Source organism: Balaenoptera physalus, assembly GCF_965194825.1.
Source record: "Balaenoptera physalus genome assembly, chromosome: 2".
Taxonomy (NCBI): domain Eukaryota; kingdom Metazoa; phylum Chordata; class Mammalia; order Artiodactyla; family Balaenopteridae; genus Balaenoptera; species Balaenoptera physalus.
In genome coordinates, this window is record NC_138883.1 from 3557309 (window position 1) to 3581291 (window position 23983).

At 45.0% G+C, this 23983-nt stretch overlaps 1 protein-coding gene across 1 annotated transcript in view; it reads right to left on the minus strand.

Annotated features, from left to right (window-relative positions):
- DYNC1H1 (dynein cytoplasmic 1 heavy chain 1) overlaps positions 1-21065 on the minus strand; it is a 66138-nt gene extending 45073 nt beyond the window's left edge. The window contains exons 1-10 of the mRNA XM_082450969.1: positions 20674-21065; positions 13074-13161; positions 10921-11094; positions 10428-10683; positions 9760-9946; positions 8002-8273; positions 7683-7910; positions 3258-4334; positions 2360-2539; positions 816-965 (exon numbers count right to left, since the gene is read on the minus strand). Coding sequence (XP_082307095.1) covers positions 816-965; positions 2360-2539; positions 3258-4334; positions 7683-7910; positions 8002-8273; positions 9760-9946; positions 10428-10683; positions 10921-11094; positions 13074-13161; positions 20674-20926 — 2865 coding nt within the window. The 5' untranslated portion in view covers positions 20927-21065. The remainder of the gene's footprint in view (positions 1-815; positions 966-2359; positions 2540-3257; positions 4335-7682; positions 7911-8001; positions 8274-9759; positions 9947-10427; positions 10684-10920; positions 11095-13073; positions 13162-20673) is intronic.
- Positions 21066-23983: the final 2918 nt, after the last annotated feature.

Genomic DNA, 23983 nt, shown 5'->3' on the forward strand with positions numbered 1-23983 from the left:
ACTCCTTCACACGAATGGGAAATAGCTGGCTTGGAGACAAAGACTGCTGTCCAGCGTGCTGATCAGTGTGCTACTGCATTCTCCCACAAGAATTCGATTCAGATTTTTGTGAAAACAGTGACATTTTAGGGTCATAGTCTGAACATCTGCTTGTAGCAGATAATCATATTCAGTTCTGGAAATGATTTCTTACATATCATATATGCTTGGAAAGCAGAGATTTTTTTCCCATTGTAAATTTATTTCTAAATATTATTTTCTATTAAAAAAAACTTCTGTTTTTGAAACTACTTTAGACTTATAGGAGAGTTCTAAGGCAAGTATGAAGAGTTTCCATACACCCTCACCCGCTTCCTCTAATGTGGTGTAATTTCCAAAACGAAGACGCCAGCACTGATACGATACTAGGAACTGAAACACTGACTTCAGCCCGATTCCCCAGGATCTAATGAGGACACACATCACAGTTACTTGTCGCAGCTCCTCACTCCCTTCCAGTCTGTGACATTTTCTCAGTTTTTCCTGTCTCTCTCTCATGACCTTGGCATTCTGGTGTCCTGCAGGACGGCCCTCCACCTGGGTTAGCCTGACGTTTTCCTCATGGTTACTGGGGGGAAGACCATAGGGGTGAAGAGCCCTTCTCATCACACCACAGGTGACACCACACATCTCCCCTGGGATGCTGACTTGGGTCTGCTGGGCGTGGTGGCACCTGTCAGGTTTCTCCACTGTAAAGTGACCTCTTCCCTGGTAGTTTTTAAGGGGAGAACCTTGTTTAATTTACTATCGAATCGGCTGCCCTGGGAAATACTGACCTTGATCTTCGGCTCTCCTCCAGGTTTGTGACTAACTTGAGGTGCGTCCGTATCCATGTCAACCTCTGCTTTATCCTCAGCTTGTCCAAGGAGCACCTGGGTCCAAGCTCTCAGGCCAGCTTGCAGGCGGACGCCCAGTATTCTTTCAATCTACAGAGAAAACATGTCCAAGAACAGTGTTTCTTTCAAAAGTTAGCTCACAGAGCACGTTAACAGAAAGCCGATGTTTTAGGTCCAGGACGAACTGTTTCTCACTACAAGCCTTCACCCCTGCTTCTCAGCCTCATTTCCTCACCTTCCAGCCTCAGATCACCGTCTACTAGGCTGACTGTGCTTTCCACTTGCAGGATCCCCACTTATAAGTGATAAAGATACTAACACAAACGCAGCAGATGAGCGAAGGTCTTGATATTTGTTCGGTGTGATAGACAATTTACAAAACAAAAGCATTTTCCTGGTAGCCTCAGAGATAAAACTAGAAAACTATAATTTGGAGATTAAACAATTTTTTTTCTTTTCAAAATTGAGGCATAATTGACATGTAACATTATTATTACTTTTAGATATACAACATAATGATTCAATATTGGTATATATTGCAAAATGATCACCACAATAAGTCTAGTTAACATCCGTCACCAAACAGTGACCATTTTCTTTCAACAAGTAAAGAAGCCAGAATTCTCTTCTGATCTGTAACGAGACAAACAGATTTCCTATGACTAGGATGTCTGTATGTCTTGTTTAGCGTCTGGCCACACAACCATCCTGGGAATGCTGCGAGGGCGGCTTGAGATAAACTGGGACTTGCAGTCGATTCAGAAGAGGGGGGCCTGTGAACTTTCACTCTGTTTGGGTCCCACTGGTAGATACACTGCGACTTCTGTATCCATTTTAAAGGAGAAAATCTGTGACCCACACACAACAACTTAAGAACTGACCAACTACCATCTGTCCCCTGAGTGACCTCTGCCATAAAACATCCTCCTTCTAGACACTTCACAGCTGCACTCTGACATCCACCGACGAGAAAGCCACAGGGGGTGGTAAGTATGCTTCACACACACACACACACATACACACACACACACACACACACCCCTCCCGCCCCCCCCACACCCCTACACGGGTGAGCCAAGATCCTCTCCACCAGGAATAAGAGGTTCTTGGATGCTGGGTGGGACGGTGGAGGGGGACAAGGTGGTCAGAGAAGGGTGCCAGGAGAAGAGGGCCAGGAAGAACCACCTAAATTATCAGCAGAGCAGGGAAGGGCAAGTAGGAGGTTGTCAAATATCCAGAAAATAGAACTCTTTCTCCTCCCCCATAGCTCCCTGCTTCCAACGCACGAAGGTGACTACGGCCAACACCACCGTTCAGCTCTGTCATTAGCTACACGGGGTTTCTGGAGAGAGCTGGACCGTCACTGGTAACGTCTAGGGAAACACGTGCTTCTTGGCGACAGGCTCATCGGCTATGGCACAGGGCCCAGCCCACGCAGACAGCAGACAAGTGGGCAGCACTGTGTGTGACAGCCCCGTACCCACCTCCATGTCCAGCTTGTTGACCCAGATGGGCAGGTTGGAGTAGGAGTGCAGGTTGAGGTCGTCCACGGCCTTCTGCACTCTGTTCAGGATCTCGGAGAAAGTCTTATGATCATACATGCAAGTCTCCAGGGACCGGACTTCCAGGTCTATTTTTTCCTCAATAATCAGCAGATCATCCACCTAAGGAAGGTATATTTAGTATTTAAAACACCCACTCACTCTATTCCTTTATCTTACGTATATTCTTCTCAATTAATAAATGTCCGAGGCAGAGAAGTTCTTCCACAACTAGCTAATCCTATGTGTTGGCATGAGAACACACCTGTGTCTCTGTGGAGGAAGGGAAACGTATGGAAACGAGCAGCCTCCCCCCTTGCCCGCTCCTGCTCCCGGGAGGGGTGACCTCTGACCGTCAGTTTGGGAGCAGGACACCGACGCGCTCCGCTCAGCGCTCTCCCTCGCTGGGAGCCGGCCGCGCACCAGACCAGTGGACTCTGTCCTGCCCGCAGTGGCAGGCGCAGGGCCAGGAGGTGGCAGCGGGGCAGCTGGGCGAGGGTCTGGGGAGGAAGTCCAGGTCTGGGGCAGACTGACCGCAAGCACCACGACTGCAGATCGAGAGGCCATTCTCCACGCAGCTTTACCAGTAATAAAGCTCTCGTGCCCTTCACCTCTCTACTGGTTTCCTACCTGAACTCGGGCTGTCACCTGACGGCTTCCCTAAAGCCGCGACAGCATCCAGCAGCCCGGAGAGTGAAAGGCTGCTTTCTCCCTCTCAGGGACTCGGCCCTAAGCTGTAGGGATCACGCGTGCCCCCTGCGGGGGAGCTAATGCGTTAACTGATCAGCCACCGCTGGGTTCAGCTCGTTCCCCGGACGTGGAGGATGAAAGCAGCACACACCTTTTCTTGGAAGTTGAAGACAGTCTCCGCTAAGCGCTGCACGTAGGGGTCGAGCTTGTAGGACTCCCACACCAAGGCGATGCCCTCCGCGATCAGAGCCTGCACCTCCTTTTTCAAGCCCGCGACCAGCAGGGAGATGGTGTTGCGCTCCTCCACCTTCTCGCACGTGCGTTCGTAGGTCCGAACGCTCTCGATCAGCGAGATGGCAAACGGGTAGAGCTGGTTTGCTTGGTGAGCCTTGTTCACAATCGCCAGTGGGACTCGGAAACCGAGCCACTTGAGGTTTCGAACTTCTTTGGAGAGCGTGATAATCTCGGGGAGGAAGTTAACCTTCAGCTTGAGGACGTTTCCGGACCGGCCCCGGACGCGCGTGCTCTCGATGGTGAAGATGCGGCCCGAGACACCCAGGTTGCGCTGCTGCACCTTGCGGGCCCAGTCGTCGAAGATCTCCTGCGTGTTGAGCTTCATGCGGAAGCTGTCTCCGTCCTGCTTCAGCTTCTGCCCCTCCACGTGGTTCTCCCAGCCCTTGCCCAGCACGTCCTCCACGCGCTTCATGTAGGCCGTCAGCTGTCGGTCGATCTGCTTCGCCCAGATGATGGAGCCCGACACCGGCGGCAGGTCGCGCACATGGCTCATCTTACACGCCTGGCTCTGCGGGTACTGGACCTTGAACTTGTCGTGCAGAGACTCGATGTCGTCCTTCACACGCTGGATCAGCTGGGTCTGGTACTCGCGGATGGCCCCACGGATGTGAGGCCTGACAAACAGCGCGTTGAACCTGGAGAAAATCCTGAACATCTCATTGGCGTTCTTGGCCGTGCCGAGCTGATCTCGAAGGCGAGCGGTGATCCGGGTCTCCACCCTGTCGATCCTCTCGTCGTATCTCTTCATCGCAGCCTCCCAGGCCTCCGTGCCCTCTTTGGAGACGTCGAGCCCGTCCACTTCCTTGACGTTCTCGTAAGCGAGGTTGACCTCCTCTATGGCATTCGCGTCAGCAGCATCAAAGAGAACCTCGGCTACTTTCATGTCTTGGGGTTCGGGCACCTCTCCTTGGTTCTGCTGTGCAACTGCTGTGACCTGGAAGGAGAGGATTCGTAACAAAAAAGGTCTGCCAAATGAAGACTCATCCTGTCGCGCACAAGCAGCACACACCACACAAAATGACCCGTCCACCACGTAGGTTCAACGTTTAGTCAAACATTTTACAACTACAACTCAACAAGACCACGTAAGACACCATATGGTATGTTTTAACTGGGTGCTGGAAAGATCTTCTGACAATGTAGTTTCGATGCTTAAGCTAAAAGAACATGTCTTAAAACCTGGGTTTGGGGTTCTTCCCTCTTCAATGTTTACACTATGATTAAAACTGCATTGGAAAGCTCAGGAATTCACAGGAGTGCTACGTACAAACTCAGTATCCAACACGCTTTTCCTTTTTTTTTTTTAAACTTTAAATTATAATCCATCGGTCCATGCCACAGCAGAGGGACAGATAAAGTGCTACAGTAACTGAGAAGAGTCCGTTCAGTTCCCTTCATGCTACTGGAGAGACAGCAGAGTACACACAGGATCTTTGCCTCAGGAAATGTTAAGACTTCCAGGCCTATCTCAGGCCCACACTCTCACAGAATTATAACGCTAGGCAGGGGTCTTGATCTGGGGTCCACAGATGCCTCGGATGAAACTCAGTCTGTGAATTTGTCTGGGGAAAATCATTATTTTCACTAACTCCCTAATTAAATTTAACATTTCCTTCAATTATGAATGTGGGCTACAGCCACAGCTGTTCACAGTTCCGACTCTGTCATCAATAAATCCTGCCTCATCACATTACAGTTGTACACATCCTAAGATCTTGTTTATGTTCACTACTTCAAAATTATGGTATTAGGCCTGTCACTAGGTCTTGTTCTTTTACGTGTTCATGGAGAAGCACACAGATTACTAGATCACAACTTCAAAACTGTTGACAACCGTTTATTTGTAAACCTGTGCGTTTTAGTTTATATATTTAAAACCATTCTGAGGACTCCGGGTGATGACACTGTAGGAGCAAAAACTGGGCACAGTGATTAAGCAGCCGTTTCAGGACAATGGAAAACAAGCCATGGCAGCCAGCACCCTGAGCTGTGTTTGTATCAGGTAAGAGCAGTGAGCTGACGGCCGTCCTGCCTGGAGGGGCTCCCATCCGCCAGCTCAGGCAGGAAAACCCGCAGCTTTGCAGGTGGGAGCACAACAGCAATACGCATAAACGGGAGATTCTGGAAAAGACAGCCTGACAAGGGCCGAGGTACTAAATTACACGGACACACAGGAGACCCTGGGGAGTCCTGCAAGAATGAAAAGTCTGGGCAGATTTACAACTTGCTGTCAACCAAGAATTCTATAACCGGTGAAACTATCCTTCAAATATGAGAGTGAAATGTTTTTCCCAATAAACAAGAAATGAGGGAAACTGTTGCCAGCAAACCTATGGAACAAGAAATACTAAAGGAAGTCCTTTAGGCTAAAGAGATAAGACAGCAGAGAGTAACTTAGGCCATAGGAAGGAATGAAGAGAACTGGAAAATATAAATCGGGGACAAACGTAAAAGATTGTATTATTATTTTTCTTTTCTTCTCCTGATTTTTCTAAGATATATATGACTGTTTAAAACAAAACTTGTAACACTGTATTGCTGGGTTTACAATATATGTACTAGGTATGTAATATATATGTATGGGAAGAACAGTGTTATTTCCACTGTTATAAATATGACAAGCAGGAGGAGACAGAGCTATACTGGTTATGAGGTTCAGTCAGTATTGAGTATATTATGATAAATTAAAGATCTATAGTAATCCCTAGAGAAATCACTAAAAAAGAAAATTCAAAGAAATACAGCTACAAGTCTATAGAGGAATTAAAATGATATACTAGGGGCTACCCTGGTCGCGCAGTGGTTGGGAATCTGCCTGCCAATGGAGGGGACACAGGTTCGAGCCCTGGTCTGGGAAGATCCCATATGCCGCGGAGCAACTAGGCCCGTGAGCCACAATTACTGAGCCTGCACATCTGGAGCCTGTGCTCCACAACAAGAGAGGCCGCGATGGTGAGAGGCCCGCGCACCGCGATGAAGAGTGGCCCCGCTTGCCGCAGCTAGAGGGGGCCCTCGCACAGAAACGAAGACCCGACACAGCCAAAAAACAAACTAAATAATATACTGATGTAGTGTTATAGCTTTAAAAAAAAAAAAGATATACTAAAAATAACACAAAAGAAGGCAGTACAGGAACAGAGAAACAACAAAAATGAGACGAATGGAAAACAAATAACAAATGGCAGGTCTAAATCCAACCATATCAATAATTATCTTAAATGTGAACAGACTAAGTCGTCCAAGAGCGTTCTGAGAATGTATGCCTGCACACGTGAGTTTATTATACATTTTACAAATATAAAGGACGTACATATACCATACGGTTTACAAACAAAAAGAAAGCAGACAATGATCTTTTAAAACAATGATATCTGAGAAGAGGGACGTGGCAAAAAAGGGTCGAGACACCCTAGGCCAGAACGAATCAGCCCCAGTCTCAAGTCTCTCATGGACACACTAAAGGGTTAACATTTAGACCAACACACGCACGTGTGTACACATAAATTAGTACCGCACTGAGTAAAAAGATGCCGAGGATGCGTTATTAAGAATCTGCTCCACCCTGAATAGAAGGCACTCCTAATCGGAGAACGAACCTTTCTAGATGGCGTAATTTCTAGACTGGATCCCCCCCATCCCAACTAACAGCTTATTACAAAATTTTCAAACTACAGGAGGGTAGAAAGAATTCTTGACTGAATACCCATATACCGCCACCTAGAGCCTATAATTAACATCAACCAATTAACATTGGCTCTATATTGGCTTTATCCTGTATCTATCCATTTACCAACTCCTCTACCTGTAAGTATTTCTGGACTGGGTTTTTTAAAGGGAGAAAAGCATTGGTGAAGAAGAGTGGTGAACTGAGAAGAGATAAAAAAGCACGAACAAAGAAAAGGAGTCATTTAATTCTTTTAATAAATCTGAGGCAAATGCAATTATTATCCACATTTTAGAGATAAGGGGTCTGGGGAAAAGGTTAAATAATGTGCCCCAGGCACATGGCTAGTTCAACGGTGGGATTAGGATTTAAACCCACGAAGTCTGGCTCTGAGGTCCATGCAATTTGGGGATGTGGATGAATCAATGGAGAATGTTAAAGATTTGAACTGAAACACTATGATTCAGAATCACTAGATCCTAAAGATTACAGTGACGGGTGAAAACGGAGCTAAAGAAGTACTTCACAGCATAAAACAGAAACAAGTAGTTAAATCTAAAAAAAAAAAGAGGGTCATTCAAACAATGCACATACGAATTTTTAGAACGTGAATCACACCTGTGGCCTCAGGACCCTGACAATGACAGCTCTCAGCTGCTCGTGCTGGCGTCTAAACTTCCTCATCTGGTCAAGGCGAGCCTGAAGCTTCCTGTGAGCAGGGTTGATTCGCCACACCATCTTCAGGTTTTCTTCCCTTTTCCTTTTGACAATGTCTCTCAACAACACCTGGAGTTTCTCATATTCATCATCCCAAGTCTGAAAGACTTCAAAGCACGCGACCATAACCTGGTAAGTAATTTAAGAAAGGAAGTTTATTATTAAAGCATATTTTCATCTCAGTGCCCTCAGGTTGGTTTTCTGATATATTACAACTCACTTTTTCAAATTCTTCATAAGCAACATGCATCAGTTTTCTAGTGCCCAGCACTTTGAGTAATTGAGAACTCAAGTCTCTTGAAATCGCCTCCACCAAACGCAGTGCCCTCTGAATGGGGTATTTTGTGTTTCGGATCTTTCTCAGATGGGTGAAAATTGCAACAAGTGCCTGCCTTATCTTGTCCAGCTCAGTGGCAGACAGCAAGTCATTCAGAGGAAAATCTTTCATCAGAGGATTGTAGTCATTCACAGTTTCCAAAGCCTGCTTCAGACCTAGATTAACAGAGAAACAGTTAATGGTTTTCACATGAAGTGATACAACTATAATGTTGTTATATGTCAGTGATACCACAATGAAAAAAAAAGCAGAAAGATATTTCTTTTAGGTTTAAATACTGGTTAAGTAAACTAAAGTATATCCTCACAACAGAACATTTTGATGTTGCAAAAGATTCAGTGACACAGAAATTGTGCTATTTGAAAGAAAAGAATGTTATTAACAAGATAATCTCAGTGTGGTCTCATTTTTGCTTTTTTAAGAATATCAGTCAACTCATATGCACTCCAAAGGCTATGAGTGGTAGCCCCAAAGATTTCATCTTTTTTTGCTTTCTATATTATCTAAACATTCTAGTAACACCACTTTAGTTTTTTTTTTTAACATCTTTATTGGAGTATAGTTGCTTTACAATGGTGTGTTGGTTTCTGCTGTATAACAAAGTGAATCAGCTATACACATACATATATCCCCATATCCCCTCCCTCTTGCGTCTCCCACCACTTTAGTTTTAAAAAACTAGAATTTTATCATCCTTAAGAACAGTAAAATTTAAATTTTATACCCATGGCTCAAGTTAGGGGAAGGTATTATGGACACGGAATCACAGAAAAACCTGGCTCCTGGTCTATTTTTTTTTTTTACTTCCTCTGGCATAAGATTTACAAAACAAATGTATTAGGAAAGAAATAAAGGTTTCAGAGGTATTAAAAAATTCAAGGTATACATTTCAGTACGAGTGAGTGCCCATATCCTAGTGAATGTATGCAGTATGACCAAAGCACCTGGAAGGTTTCCACCCGGAATTCCCTCTAACATTTAAAATGTGAGAACCACAACCTTTTTTGGAGGGGAAGGAAAAGAACATGACAACTACTGCAGTCCTGATGACTTGTTCTAACACGTCTCTGGTGGGCACAGAGTGGTAGAGCAACGTCCACCCATGGCCGGTCATTCCACATTTGTGTGCCTGGTACATGCTCATTCAACATCACTCCCCCTGCTGCCCGTTCAGAAAATAACTTTATCTTGACCACTTTTCAGAACAGGGAGGAGGGCACAGAACAGAGGAAAGGGGCAGGTAAATAGCGGAAGAGAAAGTACTGACCACCTCTCCTTCCACAGACCTGTGGGCAGAGTACTTCTGCTTAACATAAACCATGTTTCTGCTTGGATTGTCAAAAGCACACTTGACTTTACACTATAAAAGTACAGCCTACTCAAGGAACCAAGTAACTGAGAAACAGGAGGGAAGTTCCCAGGGTCCCCTGTACTCATGCCTAGAAACTGGCTTATGTTCTTAAAACCCCGGAAGGGAAAGGGAGGTATGTGGGAAAATCATTTTCATTACCTAGAGCTGGGGAAAAGATGACATAAGATGCAAAGGAGTAAATAGTCAGGAAAGATGGTACATCTATTAATTTTCATCACAAAACCCAGGTCAACAGCTTATTGATCAGACTATCAGCTCTAGTTTTTTACCTGTGTCAGTGTCGAAGCTGACGGTGGCATGGAAACGCTTGCCGTGTTTCAAGATATCCAGAGTCAGGAGAACTTCTGGGCTCTCTCGTTTCTCCTGGATGCGGTATAACGCACGTTCCAAGTTTAGCCAAAAACTAATTTCCTGTAAGGCAGTTCCTGAGGCAGGATCTCGATCAAGTTTGGTCACCTTAAATATAAAATAACATTCAAGAGTATTCAGCATTTAAACAAAGGTAGAAAACGTACCGTTAACTAAAAACATGCATTATTATTTAGTTTTTATATTTCAAGTAGATTTCTTTCCTTGTATTATAAGCGGTTTAGTTTGAAATCAAAGGTCTGGACTTCCCTGGAGGTCCAGTGGTTAAGACTCCACGTTCCCACTGCAGGGGGTGTGGGTTCGATCCCTGGTTGGGAATCAAAGGTCTGAGACAGCTGAGATTAGCGTTCTCCCAGGGATGGTATTTAAACCATGTCACACGGTACCCTGACCACTCCACTCCACCTGGGCTGACATTAATCCTCCACTGAGCATTCCCAGGACCAGTGGGAGGTACTGCTAACAGTCATCACAGAATTCACCTCATTGACAAGAACTCGGACCAGTTTTCTCACAGATATTGAAGAGTAAAGCATTTTACATGATATTTTCAATACTGTGATCTTACTTTTTGAATTTCTCGGATCCAGCGGTTAACTCCAGATTGTAACTGATTGAGAAAAGTTGGGTCTTCAACCTTATCTCCAAAGTCTGTAACTTTTGGCTTTTCTCCACGCTCATAACACTGTTTTGCAACATTTGTAATAATTGGATGAATGGGCAGGCTGATCTCTGGAATTTCAATATTCTGCTGCAGGTGAAGGAGTCCCATTTCAAGTTCTGCAATCTTTTTTTCAACTGAAGGAGCCATTTTATCACCATCCCTAAAAAGACGGGAAATACCTCAAACTTTAGTGCGCTATTGGTCTCCAAAGAGATTCTATTATTTCAGGTCTGTCAAATATTAATAATATACATTTTATTAATGCAACAGATTTACATCCTCTTGGTTTACTAGCTTTTCCCTCCCGATTTCTGAATTTTACATCATCTTCCACAGTGTGTTGTGAACATTAAGTAAAATACGGCATTCAAACTAACGAAGGAGAAATGGTTTTTACCTGTCTGCCTTGCCAGACTCTCTGATATAGGACTTAAAAAAAGGAGCCACCGCATTGCTAATGAAAGAGTGCAAGGTTTCATAGGGCGAGTCTTCACTGAGTGTGAGGACTCGGAGCTGGGAAGACACTGGCTTGTCTGCATCAATCACTGGAGCTCGTTTAATGAATGCCAAGCTGAAAGAACGGAAAAGGAAAAATTAGAACAAAGAGTCTCATTCTTCATCAGTTTTAAAACTGCAGCCTTCTTTGTGTGGCATGCAAACTAAGAATTCATTTGAATGTTTTAATTTAAAAATCATATTAGGAATAGACTAAACTGTTGCTTTTCTAATAGTGAAATACATTGCTTCTCTTTCTTTACTCACCTATGTGAGAACTAGCAAATCAAGGTTAAGGTCATAACATGTTACCATGAAAGCAGGCCAAGTTAGTTTATCTCATATGGGGGTTGAGTTCATAACCTTGCCCTCAGGAAAACTAATCTCCCTAGCAATTGAAAGTTACGAGCCCCGATTAACTTAAATCCGATCTCATAATAATTTGTCCCATTCATTTATGGCACTGAATCACATGTCAACTTGACTAAACAAGAGTCACTTGCAGGTTGAAGTGACGAGAGAACATTCCGGGCCCCTACAGCCTGGCCTAAACCAACCCTTCCAGTTTCATCTCCTGCTACGCACCCCCTACCCAACCTGAGACACCCTTTAAACTACATGGTCCATTCTCTAAACTTCATATGCTTTTGTGTAGTTGCTTAAGAAACCTATATTCATCTGCTGAAATTCCAAGTAACCCCCAAAACCCAACTCCAGCATCACTTCTCCCATGGGGCCATCCCTAAGCAGAAGCAATCTCCCCAGTCTTCATGTTTCATGGTATTCTACACCTCTACGATTTTGCCAAGTATTACAGCTAGTTGTGTATGTGCCATCCTTTCTCCCAAAAGACCATAAACTTCTTGGGAAAAGGAACTATGTTTTATTCCTTTGCACACCTACTGCTGTATCTTACACATAACAGGTGCTCAAAGGTGGTTGAATTAACAGCTTCAACAGAAGCAATATTTGAATTTTCCAGTTCTCATATTATGTATATGTACTTTACACATAATACTTCACATTATTCTAAAAAGTCAGTGAAGCTTCCTGATGTGACACGTTGAGAAGGAACACAGCACAGTAGTATTCCTGCTGAAAATGTGCACCTTGACTGTGACCATGGAGAAACATCAGACAGATCCAATGGAGGGGCGGTCCATCAAACTACTGGCCTGCACTTATCAACAATGTCAATGTCATCAGAGACACAGAAAGAAAGACACAGAATTGGATTCTGGATCATGGGAGAAATACTGTAGGGGACATTATTGAGAAAATATGAATATGTACTATACCTAGAGTAATGCTGTACCAAAATTTCTGGAATTTGAAAATTGTACTGAGGCTATGAACACGAATGTTCTTGTTCTTAGGAAATGCTGCGAAGTATTTAGGGATAAAGAGGCAGGTTGTCTATAACCCTCAAATGGTTCAGGAAAAAAAATGATGATGCAAAACGTGGCAAATGTTAACTGACATCTGGGAGTTCTACACGCTATCCATGCAACTCTCGTAAGCTTGAAATTATTCAAAATAAAAAGTTTTAAAAAGCCAATGCAAAATAAACATTTACGCATTTGAATTTGAATATGTCTACTGGAGTATAAACTGGCACAACCTTCTTAAAAGGTGGGAAATCTGGTAACACACATTAAAGACTTCAACGATGCATTGCATCTGAACCAGTAATGCTATCTTTAGGGATTTATCCTAAAAAGAATCAGACCGGTACCTATGAATGTTTACTGCTTACTTATAATAATGAAAACTCAGGTATACTCTGAGAGCATTATTAGATATGCTAAGTACATTATGGCTCAAATCTACAATGGATGATGCCATGATATGGCAATTAAAATAAAAATATTTTAGATTTTATACTGACTTGGAGATCCTCTTAATTTGAATAAATAAAATCAAAGATAAGAAACTGAATTAAAGAGCAGAAATCTTTTGAGTGTTTTCTTAGTATCTCTGTCTGACTCGATTAGGATTTACATTTAATCCTCACAAGTTTATAGTCCAAAATAATGGTATATTCATACTACTCACCTATTGGACTTAACTCCATAATGAATGTCTATGTTGATGTTATAGGAAATAAATTCTTTTTCTTCTTCTCCTTCATCACCAACATCCTCTACAAATCATAATAAACATTCTATCAAATTCATGTCAGTATTCCAATTTTTAATTCATCAACTGTTCAGAGCACGATTAGACTCACCCCAACCCCAGCCTGACGTTTAAACCCCTACGTGACTTGGCTCTACTTAATTCTCCCTTCCACCCATTTTTTCTGACTGCTGACCCAGGCACTTATTTGCTGTGTGATCTTGGGCAAGGTTCTTAACTTCTTGGCACCTCCATTTCCTTGTTTGTAAACCGGGTACGCACTGGCATGCCTGGGTCGTTGAATGACTGACTGAGCCGCTGCCTAGAGCGGGCCCTGGCCCCAGGGCGGCGGTGCTAGGTGGTGTCCGATAAGCCCAAGTTCTCCCCCACCGCATCCCAGCAGTCTCGTCCCCTGTGCTCCAGTCACAGAGGTCGCTTCCCACCCCCAGCCCCAGTGTATTCTGCTCAGGTGTCTACTCAGCACTTTCTATGCAACAGGCATTACTTTAGGCGCATTACACATCTACCCCTCACGGCAACACTGTGGGGCGTGGCATGACTATTATTCTTATTTTCCAAGCAAGGAATGTAAGTAAATTGCCCTCAGACATGTGACTGGAAAGGGACAGCGTGAAAATTCAGAAGTCTGATTCCAAACCCCGGATCCTCACCAGTACACAGCCTGCCCTCTTCCCTCTTTAAGGCCCCTACAGGGAAACCCCCATCGAGAAAACTGCTATCAAGAAACATCCCCAGGTCACCAAGGGGGCATTCACCTGGCTGTCCTCTCTGCTCTTATAGCGCTTTCAGAGCCTGCTCTGGGGTCAATTTGTGAATACAGCAGTAATTTGAAAAAGCTTACTGGAATTTAATACTAAGATAACTCAAGATGCATGTGAATACAATTTCTAGATAGTTAAAAATGAAAATTGAAAAATTAATATAAAAATCATAAAAATAGGAAGTAATACAAACCTCTAGGTCTAGTACTAATCAGCTAGATGCGTACACCCTCTAGCTGAATTATCTTTGGTACGACATACTGTATGGAATAACTGCATTAGCAAAAATTAATATCGAAGGATTAATCTAACTTGATATGTACGATTTGCCTTCACTTCTAAGTCATGGTGTAATAACAAAGGCAGTAGACTTAACTAAGTGATCTCGGGAAAGTCATTTTTCTTCCTCTCAGCTTCAAATTCGTAAAACGTAAAAGGAGCAACAGAGGAGGGGGTGGGATATTAAATTAGGTGGCCTATAAGGTTTCTATGAATGCTAAAAACTATGAGCAAAAGCTACTTGCTTCTTTCATTTTAAAATGAGACAAATACAAAATTCACACTAAAAGAATATAAAATATTAGTATATTTATTTATATATATATAAATATATTTATCAAGACAATAACTCTTCCAAAATGTTGTTTTTAGTGTAACTTCAGGAAGGAGAGGAGGAGTGAGGGGCAGAACATTTTTGCATGCCAGTGACTTCCTAGCTGTTTTTTAAAATTACTAACTACCTCAAAAAAAAACCCCAAACCAACCAACCGAGTTTTCTAACTACTGAAATGTGGACACACCACAAGATAAGATAAATCATACTACGTGAAACCAACCAAACATATAATTGCAATCTGTAAAACACAAAGACAAAGAGCATAAGGAAATACCCCCAAACTAAAATAGTTGTCAGGGTGGTGGGATTATGAAATATTTTTTCCCTTGATTTTTGGAACTTTCAGTAATGCTGTTCTATGATTTATATAAAATATATGTCATTAATATAACACCCAAACAATAAATAGACAATAAAAGTAACATTCTATAATCACCAAAGGAAATTACTAAGTAAAAATATGTTGTAACTTTGAATCATCTCTTCCTCCCGGACAGAGCAGAGCGGCATCCTCTATACAAATAAAATCATACAGAAAACATGCCGACTGGACACAACATCTAACCACATCCCCAGCACATCCTAATGCAAACAGGGTTAAAGGAACCGGGCGGCAGGCCAGGCGATGAGTCACGGCTGTCTCCGGACCACTGTGGACGCCCAGCCCAGCCCGCACTAGGAATAACACTGCAATGCAGCAGGAGATGGCTGGGGCTCGGGAATGCACACACGATGACATAATCCTCAGACATGGGTATGCAAAATAGGTGTCCTCTACTGCTCTGTAAAATTCTAACTTCCTCTGATGACAGTAATTTATGCAAGTCATTATTAGTATCAGCCACAGACTACATTTTGGATTAATTTTTTAACGCTATTCCCCACAAATACGAAGATCATATGAAGTCTGAGGATGTCTGATTCCCATCATAAAGAACACATGACATTGTTTTATAAACTGCCGAACAATTTAAACTTTCCTGCCTCTTCATAAATTATATTTTCCAAATAACAATAATTCTATTTCTGCAGAAACTTTTTAAAAAAATTGTTTAATGGAGAGAAAGACACTTAATAGTTGATTCCTAACAAAGAGGGTACCTGCTATATTAGAGGCTTATATACGAACACAATCTGCATGTTTATCAGGAAATACCACTTTGGGTAAAGTTTGAACCAGTTTCCTAATGATGCTAAAGTTACTGGTTAATACACAACAGACTGATACTGTGCTGCCTATTAACACATTCAGGGAACTAAAATACCAGCACAGAAAGTGCTGCGCCCGACTCTCGAGTTCCTGTGCTGCAAGCCATACTGATACACATTACAGCGCCCTGTGGACATTTCTTTGGTTAACTTCTGGGAGTTTATCAAATTTCTAGAGATGTTCAAAATGTCATTTAGCACTATTCTGCATATGCTTCTATTGAAAGATGAATGTATTTCAAAGAACGAGTGATTTGTATCATTGCATTGTGAATTAGGTGAGCAATATGCCTCATTTAATGAAATACAAACAGATGCACATTCAGTTACCTTAAGGCTCATACCACCTCTCCTAGGTAGATGGGTACGTGTCCACAGACTGGTGAACAGGCAACTGCAACAGGGCGAGGGGAGGCTGTCGGCTCCCCTGCCCTTGGTCACCCCCTCCTTCACTCTCCCCTCCCAACGTTCTCCAGCCACAGGGCAAGCCTCTTCTCAAGCAAGTGAAGCCGGTCATTTTCTTCGGCCAGATTATGTGTTACATGTTTCTGGCTCTCTTTATCTTTCCTCTTCTTTTCCCTTTAAAATCCAAACAGACTTCTAATACCACATTATTTTGGCCGATCACTATCATACACACCCTCCCCTTTTTTCTCCAGTGGTCGCTCTAGCTTTCCCCTTTCCCATCCCTGGTACTTTCTCCGGCCACCTCAATGCCCACCCACCCTTCTGTCCTCCCGCTGAGGCTATGACTTCTTCGCAACCACTCCCTGCCCTGCACGAGGCTAAGGGCGTGGTGAGAGCCTTGAGTCTTCTCTTCCATCCATAACTTTGCTGGGAATTTGAAAGGAGGGTTGAACCCCATGTAATCCTTGTACACAAGGTAAAACTGGGGCTCCTTTTGACATTTCCAGAAAAAAAGAGAAGGAAGTGAAAACAACTAAGTCAGTAATGCCTAAAGGATTTAAGACTTCATGCTTTTTAAGGCTAACACTAATTCAAAAGAAATAATTGCTATGAAGTAAATGAAAACAAACACTCCCATTTAATGGATACCAAGGAATTCAACAGAGAAATTAGTTCTTAGGTTTCAGAATCCTTCTTAAAACATCCTTTTCCTAACTGGGTCTTAAAATCCTGTGGTTTTGGTTTCCTCACTCGTGAGAGAGGTGCTGGACTAAATCTCTCCCGCCGTTCCCAGCCTGATACTCCACGATGCTGAGACGAAATTTCCATCTGTCTTTCCTTTTTAAAAAGAAGTAATGACTGCTTTCCCTTTCCTGTACATGAATTTCACTCACTACGAAACACCTCACTTTGAAACGCATCTCGCTGCAGACTGCTTTGTCCTCCAGAGGGTGGAGGGCCCACCTACAGCGCGAGAGCACAGGACAGCAAGAACCCAGGCTGATGGACTCCTGGCCCAGTGCTCCAAGACAGTGCCGGGTCACAGTAAATGCTTCCTATTAATTTACTAATCATTTTATTAACCATTTTGGGGTCTAAGCCAGAAATGAATACTTTTTTTTTTTCAGAAATGAATACTTTTTAATCATCAATCTACTACATTTCTTCTCTTCTTAGGGAAATTAAGTCCTCAGAAAAATAATGTTTAAAACTCCGCAGAAACATTCCCCACGCATCTCCCTATGCCACCACGTCTCTAGGAAGCCGAGTCCTGTAAGGAGCACCGGCTTTCTTCCAGTCAGGAGTCTTCCAACTCCAGTGATCTCCGCGCTAATGAAGAGAGGGTAAAACCCCCTGAGCTATGTACGTCAGGAACAACTAAAAGCCCAAGCTTCGGGGGGAAGCACCGACTAAAGGCAGCCACTACTTCCCAGTCTTAAAGACAAAGCTCCAAGGGTAACACATCTGAGTGGAACAAAACCGAACCAAAACCCCACAGCACCCGTTCCCAGCCTGGTCCCAGACAAGCCCTGGAACCACCACTCCAGCAGCTGCACACCGCAACATCCCTACCGGTCCCTACCTTCACCACCCAACCTTTCACGGGACGGAACACACCCCAAAATGCACTTCAGGTAAAAAGCGCTACAAAAGTGTCATTAACATCGTAATATGCCTATCATGTAGGGATCACCTACCTGGTCATACTTTTAGAAGTACGCTATGAGGAAAACAATTTTCCATAGGCCAGGAATTACAGGAAGGAGATTTCTCTTTTTAAAATGGGGAGCTACAATTTAACGTTCCCTTTCACCAACTCTTCACTATCAAAATTAACTGTTAGGGGGACTTCCCTGGTGGTCCAGTGGTTAAGACTCCGCGCTTCCACTGCAGGGGGCATAGGTTAGATTCGATCACTGGATGGGGGACTGAGATCTCGCATGCCTCGCGGTGTGGCCAAAAAAAGAAAATAATGATAAACTGTTATAGTCACAACCTTTACTCTACACTTTAAAGAAGGCTCTACTTTAACAAAAAAAGTGTAAAGCTAGCTGGAGTACTTAAAAAAACATATAGAGATAGACCTTCATATAAAAAAAAGCTTCTATATTCAATGACATGTGTTTGGAAAATTCTTTCCATAAAAAAGGGGGGAAGTGGGGGGAAGATAAAGTAAAAGTAACTTCTCCTGTTCATTAAATAAATTATATGACTTCATTGGTGGTGGCGGTCTTTATTCAGTTTAAACCATTCTGATTTATTCTCCGTATCATAATGCAAGCCTGCCTTTTCACTGTAAATAACTACCGGATGTTCGAATTTGATTAAATGTGCAAATGGCAATGCTAACTCCTAAAAACCAGCCCTCCTTCTAAGTGACCTGGGTTAACACTTATACCTAAATTATGCTAGTGTAGCCAGGATGTTAATAAGACTTGATGGGACCACATAGTTTTTCCTCAGATTTTCGTAAGTGAAAAATAAGTTAAGACAGGTTGAATTACTAGCAATACTTCCAGGACTTTTATAAATCCAGGAATGAGATAGGATTTCAACTGTAGACAGTCTCATTACCTAGTCAACATTCAAAAGTGCAAGTCATTATGGAGCCAAGATTTGGATGCGTGAATGGATACTCGCTTTGCTGAAGGGAGAAAATGTACCCATCAAGAAAACAGAGGTGATCTGCGCCAGAAAGCATTCAACAGAAATCGGGTCCCCCTCCAATAATTTTAGCCAAGTTCAATTCTAAGGTGTTTGAGAAAAGTGAATCACTGAGGAGCGCTCTAGAAGCAAAGAACAAAACCTACAATTTTTTTCTGTAAAAAAGAAACTGAGACCTAAGGTAGGAATCACTGATTTCAAAACAAAAACCGTGCAATGAAAATATGATCAAGAATTAGCCAAGGTAAAGCTACTCAAAATACAATAACAATGCAGATTAAAATGTATTTTAATAAAATAATGTATATTCATTAAAAAACGACCAGAAAGACAGATACCAAAATGCTGACAGTGGTCATATCTAGGTCGAAGGATTCCAGGTGACTTTAATTTTATCTGTACACTTTAATTTTCTATCGTGACTATATATTTTTTTTGAAAGAAAATAGATGAGTTAAAAAAAATTTTTTTTAAACAGTAGTGGTTTCCATGCGGGAAAACAACCCCAAACATAAAAGAAAACCCTAAACAACTTAAATACTCTAAATATGCCTGGATGGCTTATTTGCTTTGAACATTCCTTGTGGATCTAAGAAAAATACTCTTTCACACTCGCTGACCCTCCTGCAGAGGCCAATGCTACAATGAAGCATCTCCTGAGTAGGAAAAACCTTTGAAAGAAACAAACTATCTGCAAGAAACGAAGTGTGTGTAGCGGTGAGAGGGGGGTGGTGAGGCAGATAGCTGAGCTTCTCTTACTGACAGAACCATACAGCTTTTGAGATTGTAAGAAGCTTGTCTCCGAACACTTTCAGACAATGCCCAATCCTTGGTGCTAAGCTAGCATTTACCTGGACATCATCCTTGGCTTCCCGGATGGACGGTGCCACACCCATACATGTGCTGTCAAATAAGCTCGACACTGGCTACAAAATGGTCTTAAAGCATCAAGGGGAAACCCTCCCTGAAGGCAAGCTCCACTCTCAAGAGGAACCTAGGCTTGCTTTTGGGAGGTCACTATTTGAGGAGACTGCTGGAATATGCAAATCTTTTGTCCCGTCCCTCCACTAGGTGCCTAACCTAAGTCTCTCTCCTTTTAAGATCTGTAAAGTAGACTCAAAGACCATGGGGTCAGCATTAGGCTCATCTAAGCATCACACAAACACAAGGCATGATGAAGGAAAACAAGCAATGGCCTGCAAACTGAGATGTTGAGTCTAGCCTAGGGAGTAGGATTAGCCGGTGTGACCTTGGGGCAGTCACTTCGACTGAGCCTCAGTTTTCTCGCGTCTGAAGTGGGCAGATGCACCCTCTCAGCAGGGACAGCATGAAGTCCAAGAGGGAGACCTGCGTGCGCTATCCACCCAGAACAGTGATGCCCCGCTCGCAGCCGGGGCTGTCACTGTCACTCCTCGGGCCTCGGCATCTGGGTCCGCACAAGGCAGAGGCCGGGATGCCCGCCGGCCAGGGCTCCGCCAGCTCCGGCTCGCCAGGATCTCCCCCTACACCCGGACGACCGAAGGACCACGATCCAGGCTGCCCCCGGCGCCGCCCCTGACACATCCCTCCCGAGGCCGGCCTGGCCTGGACACAAATCGAAACCGAAAAGCCCATGTGACATTGGAGGCCGGGATGCGGCCTCCGCCCGCTCTCAGCCCGGGAGACGCTGTCTCCACCCAACTCGGCCATCTTGAGGCCGAGCAGACAAAGCGATCCCATTGTTGCGGGTGACGGCGAGGCTGGGCGCCCTCCTCCGTCCCCGCGACCCGGAAGGGGGCACCCTGGGGCCCCGGCGGCAAGGGGTGTGGCGGGAGCGAGGCGGGGCGCCGGGGGACCCACCGCAGCCCCGGCCCCGCACCTTTGAGCGTGGAGCGCTCCACCAGGACCGTGTGCACCTGCGGGTCCGAGAGGAACTTGCGCATCTGCTCCAGGGCGCTCTTCTCCTCCAGCGCCGCCTCGAGCGCGGCCGGGGCCTCGCCGCCATCCTCCAGCAGCAGCGGCACCAGCTTCCGCAGGTGCTTCTGCAGCACCGACACGTCAGCCACGTTCTGCACTGCCGACACCTCCAGGCCGGCCGAGCCGTCCTCGCCGCCGCCCCCGGGCTCCGACATGGCGCCGCGCTCGGGACCCGCAGGCAGCGCTGAGAAGGCGGCCGCGACTCGGCGCGAGAGCGAGCGGGCGGGCGCACGAGAGAAACGGGCAGCACAAGCCGACCGCCCGCTAGCCCGCTGCTGACTGAAGAGAGTGAGCGCCGGCTCCTCCCTAAAGGCCGCCGCCCGCCGGCCCCGCCCCGCCGCCGCCGCCCGCCTCCCGCCGCCCGCGGCCGGCGCCCGCCGCAGCCACTGGGCCCCCTCACGGTACCGACGTCACGACGTCGCGCTCAGGCGGCCCGGGTGACTCCGCCGCGCAGCCTTCTGGGACTCGTAGTTCCAGTGCTGGGCGGGGCTCCGCAATACCCACACCTCAAGCCCTAAAGGTGGGAACCTGCGGGGGGCGGTGAGAGGTGGTCAGGGACTACGTCTGTCCTGTTCACTGCTGTGGACTCAGCGAACAGCACAGAGCCTGAGACACTGCACTAATACTGAATGAATGAATAGTGTTAACGAGCTAACGTGTTTTGAGCACTTAGCCTGTGCCTGACATTGTTCTAAGCACTTAACCCGTGTAGTTTCTTTGAACGAATGAATGACTACGATGTGTTGAGCTAGAATATAGTCCTCTGTGTTACTAAATATACATAGGGAGACTGAGGATCTTTTTCAGAGGGGGAGGAGATTAGGGAAGTGTCACATTGCTAGGAAAGAGGGAGGCTGGGAGGGGACATTCCCAGAGCAGGAAGCAGCTTCTGCAAAAGCAGAGAGGCCTGACTGCAGGAGCGATGTACGGGAAAGCCAGGAGGTGACACCTGAACGGTGGGGTGAAGCCTGGCTGTTGTGGGTCCTGGTTGCTAATGGCAAATAATTCCCCCCAGATTGCCGTGAGGACCACGGGGGAGACCTACAAGCATCCACCCAGAATAGCAGCCGGGGCTGACGCTGTCATTCCTATGGCCTCAGCATCTGGGTCCACACAAGGCAGGGACTGCCGTGCCTGCCCAATAAGTTTCCCCCCAGCTCCCATTTGCCTGGACCTCCTCCAGTACACCGACATGACATAAGGGCCAGAATTCAGGCTGCCCACATTCTTGGTTTAGAAATGACAGTTATTATAAGGAGCATTAATTGGCTTTTGAAAGTTCAAACTCATCACTCGCTTCTTAAGTTGGGCGGAGGAAGGGAAGCCAAAGGTGCTATTTTTATATCAAAGTGCACAGTCAGAGAGCTGAATCCTGATTGGTAGAATGATGATGGGATGATCTGATTTCCCCAAATCATCTTTGGAAAACTGCAAAACATGCAGTATGCCTATTCTTGCTCAGTTACCCAGTGCCAAGCCCCAGAAACTGCTGGAACATGAAGACTAATCAGATGATTCTTATCTTTAAGAAGCTCATGGCAGAGGGGACAGATTAATATCCCATCCTCCTCCTGCCTTCCATCAGTCCACTCTTTTTTTTGTGTGGAATTTTTAAAATTGAAGTATAGTTAATGTACAATGTTGTGTTAGTTTCAAGTGTACAGCAAAGTGATATATATATATCCGTTTCAGACTCTTTTCCGTTATAGGTTATTATAAGATTTTTAAAAATTAATTAATTTATTTATTTTTAGTTGCATTGGGTCTTCGTTGCGGTGCGCAGGCTTCTCATTGCGGTGGCTTCTCTTGTTGCGGAGCAGGAGCTCTAGGTGCGCAGGCTTCAGTAGTTGTGGCACATGGGCTCAGTAGTTGTGGCTTGCAGGCTCTAGAGTGCAGGCTCAGCAGTTGTGGCGCATGGGCTTAGTTGCTCTGCGGCATGTGGGATCTTCCCCGACCAGGGCTCAAACCTGTGTCCCCTGCATTGGCAGGCGGATTCTTAACCACTGCACCACCAGGGAAATCCCTATTATAAGATATTGAGTGTAGTTCCCTGTGCTATACAATAGGTCCTTGTTGTTTACCATTAATTTGTTTTCTGTCTGTGAGTCTATTTCTGTTTTGTAAATAAGTTCATTTGTATCATTTTTGAAGATTCCACATGTAAATGATATCATATGATATTTGTCTTTCTCTGTCTGACTTATTTCACACTAGTCCAGTCTTATATCATATGCCCGAGCAGATCTAAATAAACTTCCTGGAAAAATATAAAGCACTGCAATGAGTTTGTGCTATGATCATAATGGTAATGAATAATAGTAACGCCACCAACAACTAACACTGAGAGCTCACTCAATACCAGGAACTCTGCTAAGGGCTGCCCCCTGCCTCATGTCCTTTGGGGTAGGAACAGGGATGGAAGAAAATCTGTTAGGTGCAGGTTAGTGAACTCCGAATTGACCACACACCATTGGAGCCCCAGAAACCCAGCAGCAAACTGGCAGATGGAGAGAGGCTGCTTGCAGCCTGCACCGTGAGTCAGCACCACCCAGGAGACGCAGCCATTTGGGCATCCAAGGGACTCAGACATCTGCAATCTGGCTCCGAGCCAGGGCAGCAGAGCAGCGGGCTCCGGATGTGCAGCCCTACATGTGTGATAGGCTCAGAATTAAAAGTGTCTGTTGTTTCTAAGGGAATGGAAATCAGAGGAACCTGAGCAATCTGTCGACAAGGATCCACACATTGATCAGATGTGCTTGCATTTCTGTTTTCTAAAGACGATTGCTGTGTTGAATAAATACATCTTAGGAAGAATGGTCAATGCTGATTGACTGCTTACAGAGAGTGCCCAGCACTCTAAATTCCTTACCCTGGGGGCTGGCTAGACTGTCCCCGGCTGACAGGGAAGGGGATATTTTTGTGAGATGCTTCCTTGGCCTCCTGGGGCAGAACTCTGCCCCAAGCTGACTCTGTGTGTGTTGTGGGGGGGGGGGGGGGGCGGGCCCTCCACCCAAACCTGGCCTCTCCCACCGCAAACTCCGTTTGGCATCTCCGCTTTCTCATGTCCATAGGAGAGTCTGCTTTCCGTTGGCAGTAGGCAGGGGGTGCTGGCGAGAGAGAGTTCTTTCTAAGTTGATGGGGGATGGTAGTGGCTGCTGGGCCACATGTATTTTATCAGAAGTTGGTGATGAACGGTCCCCACCCTTCTCCTT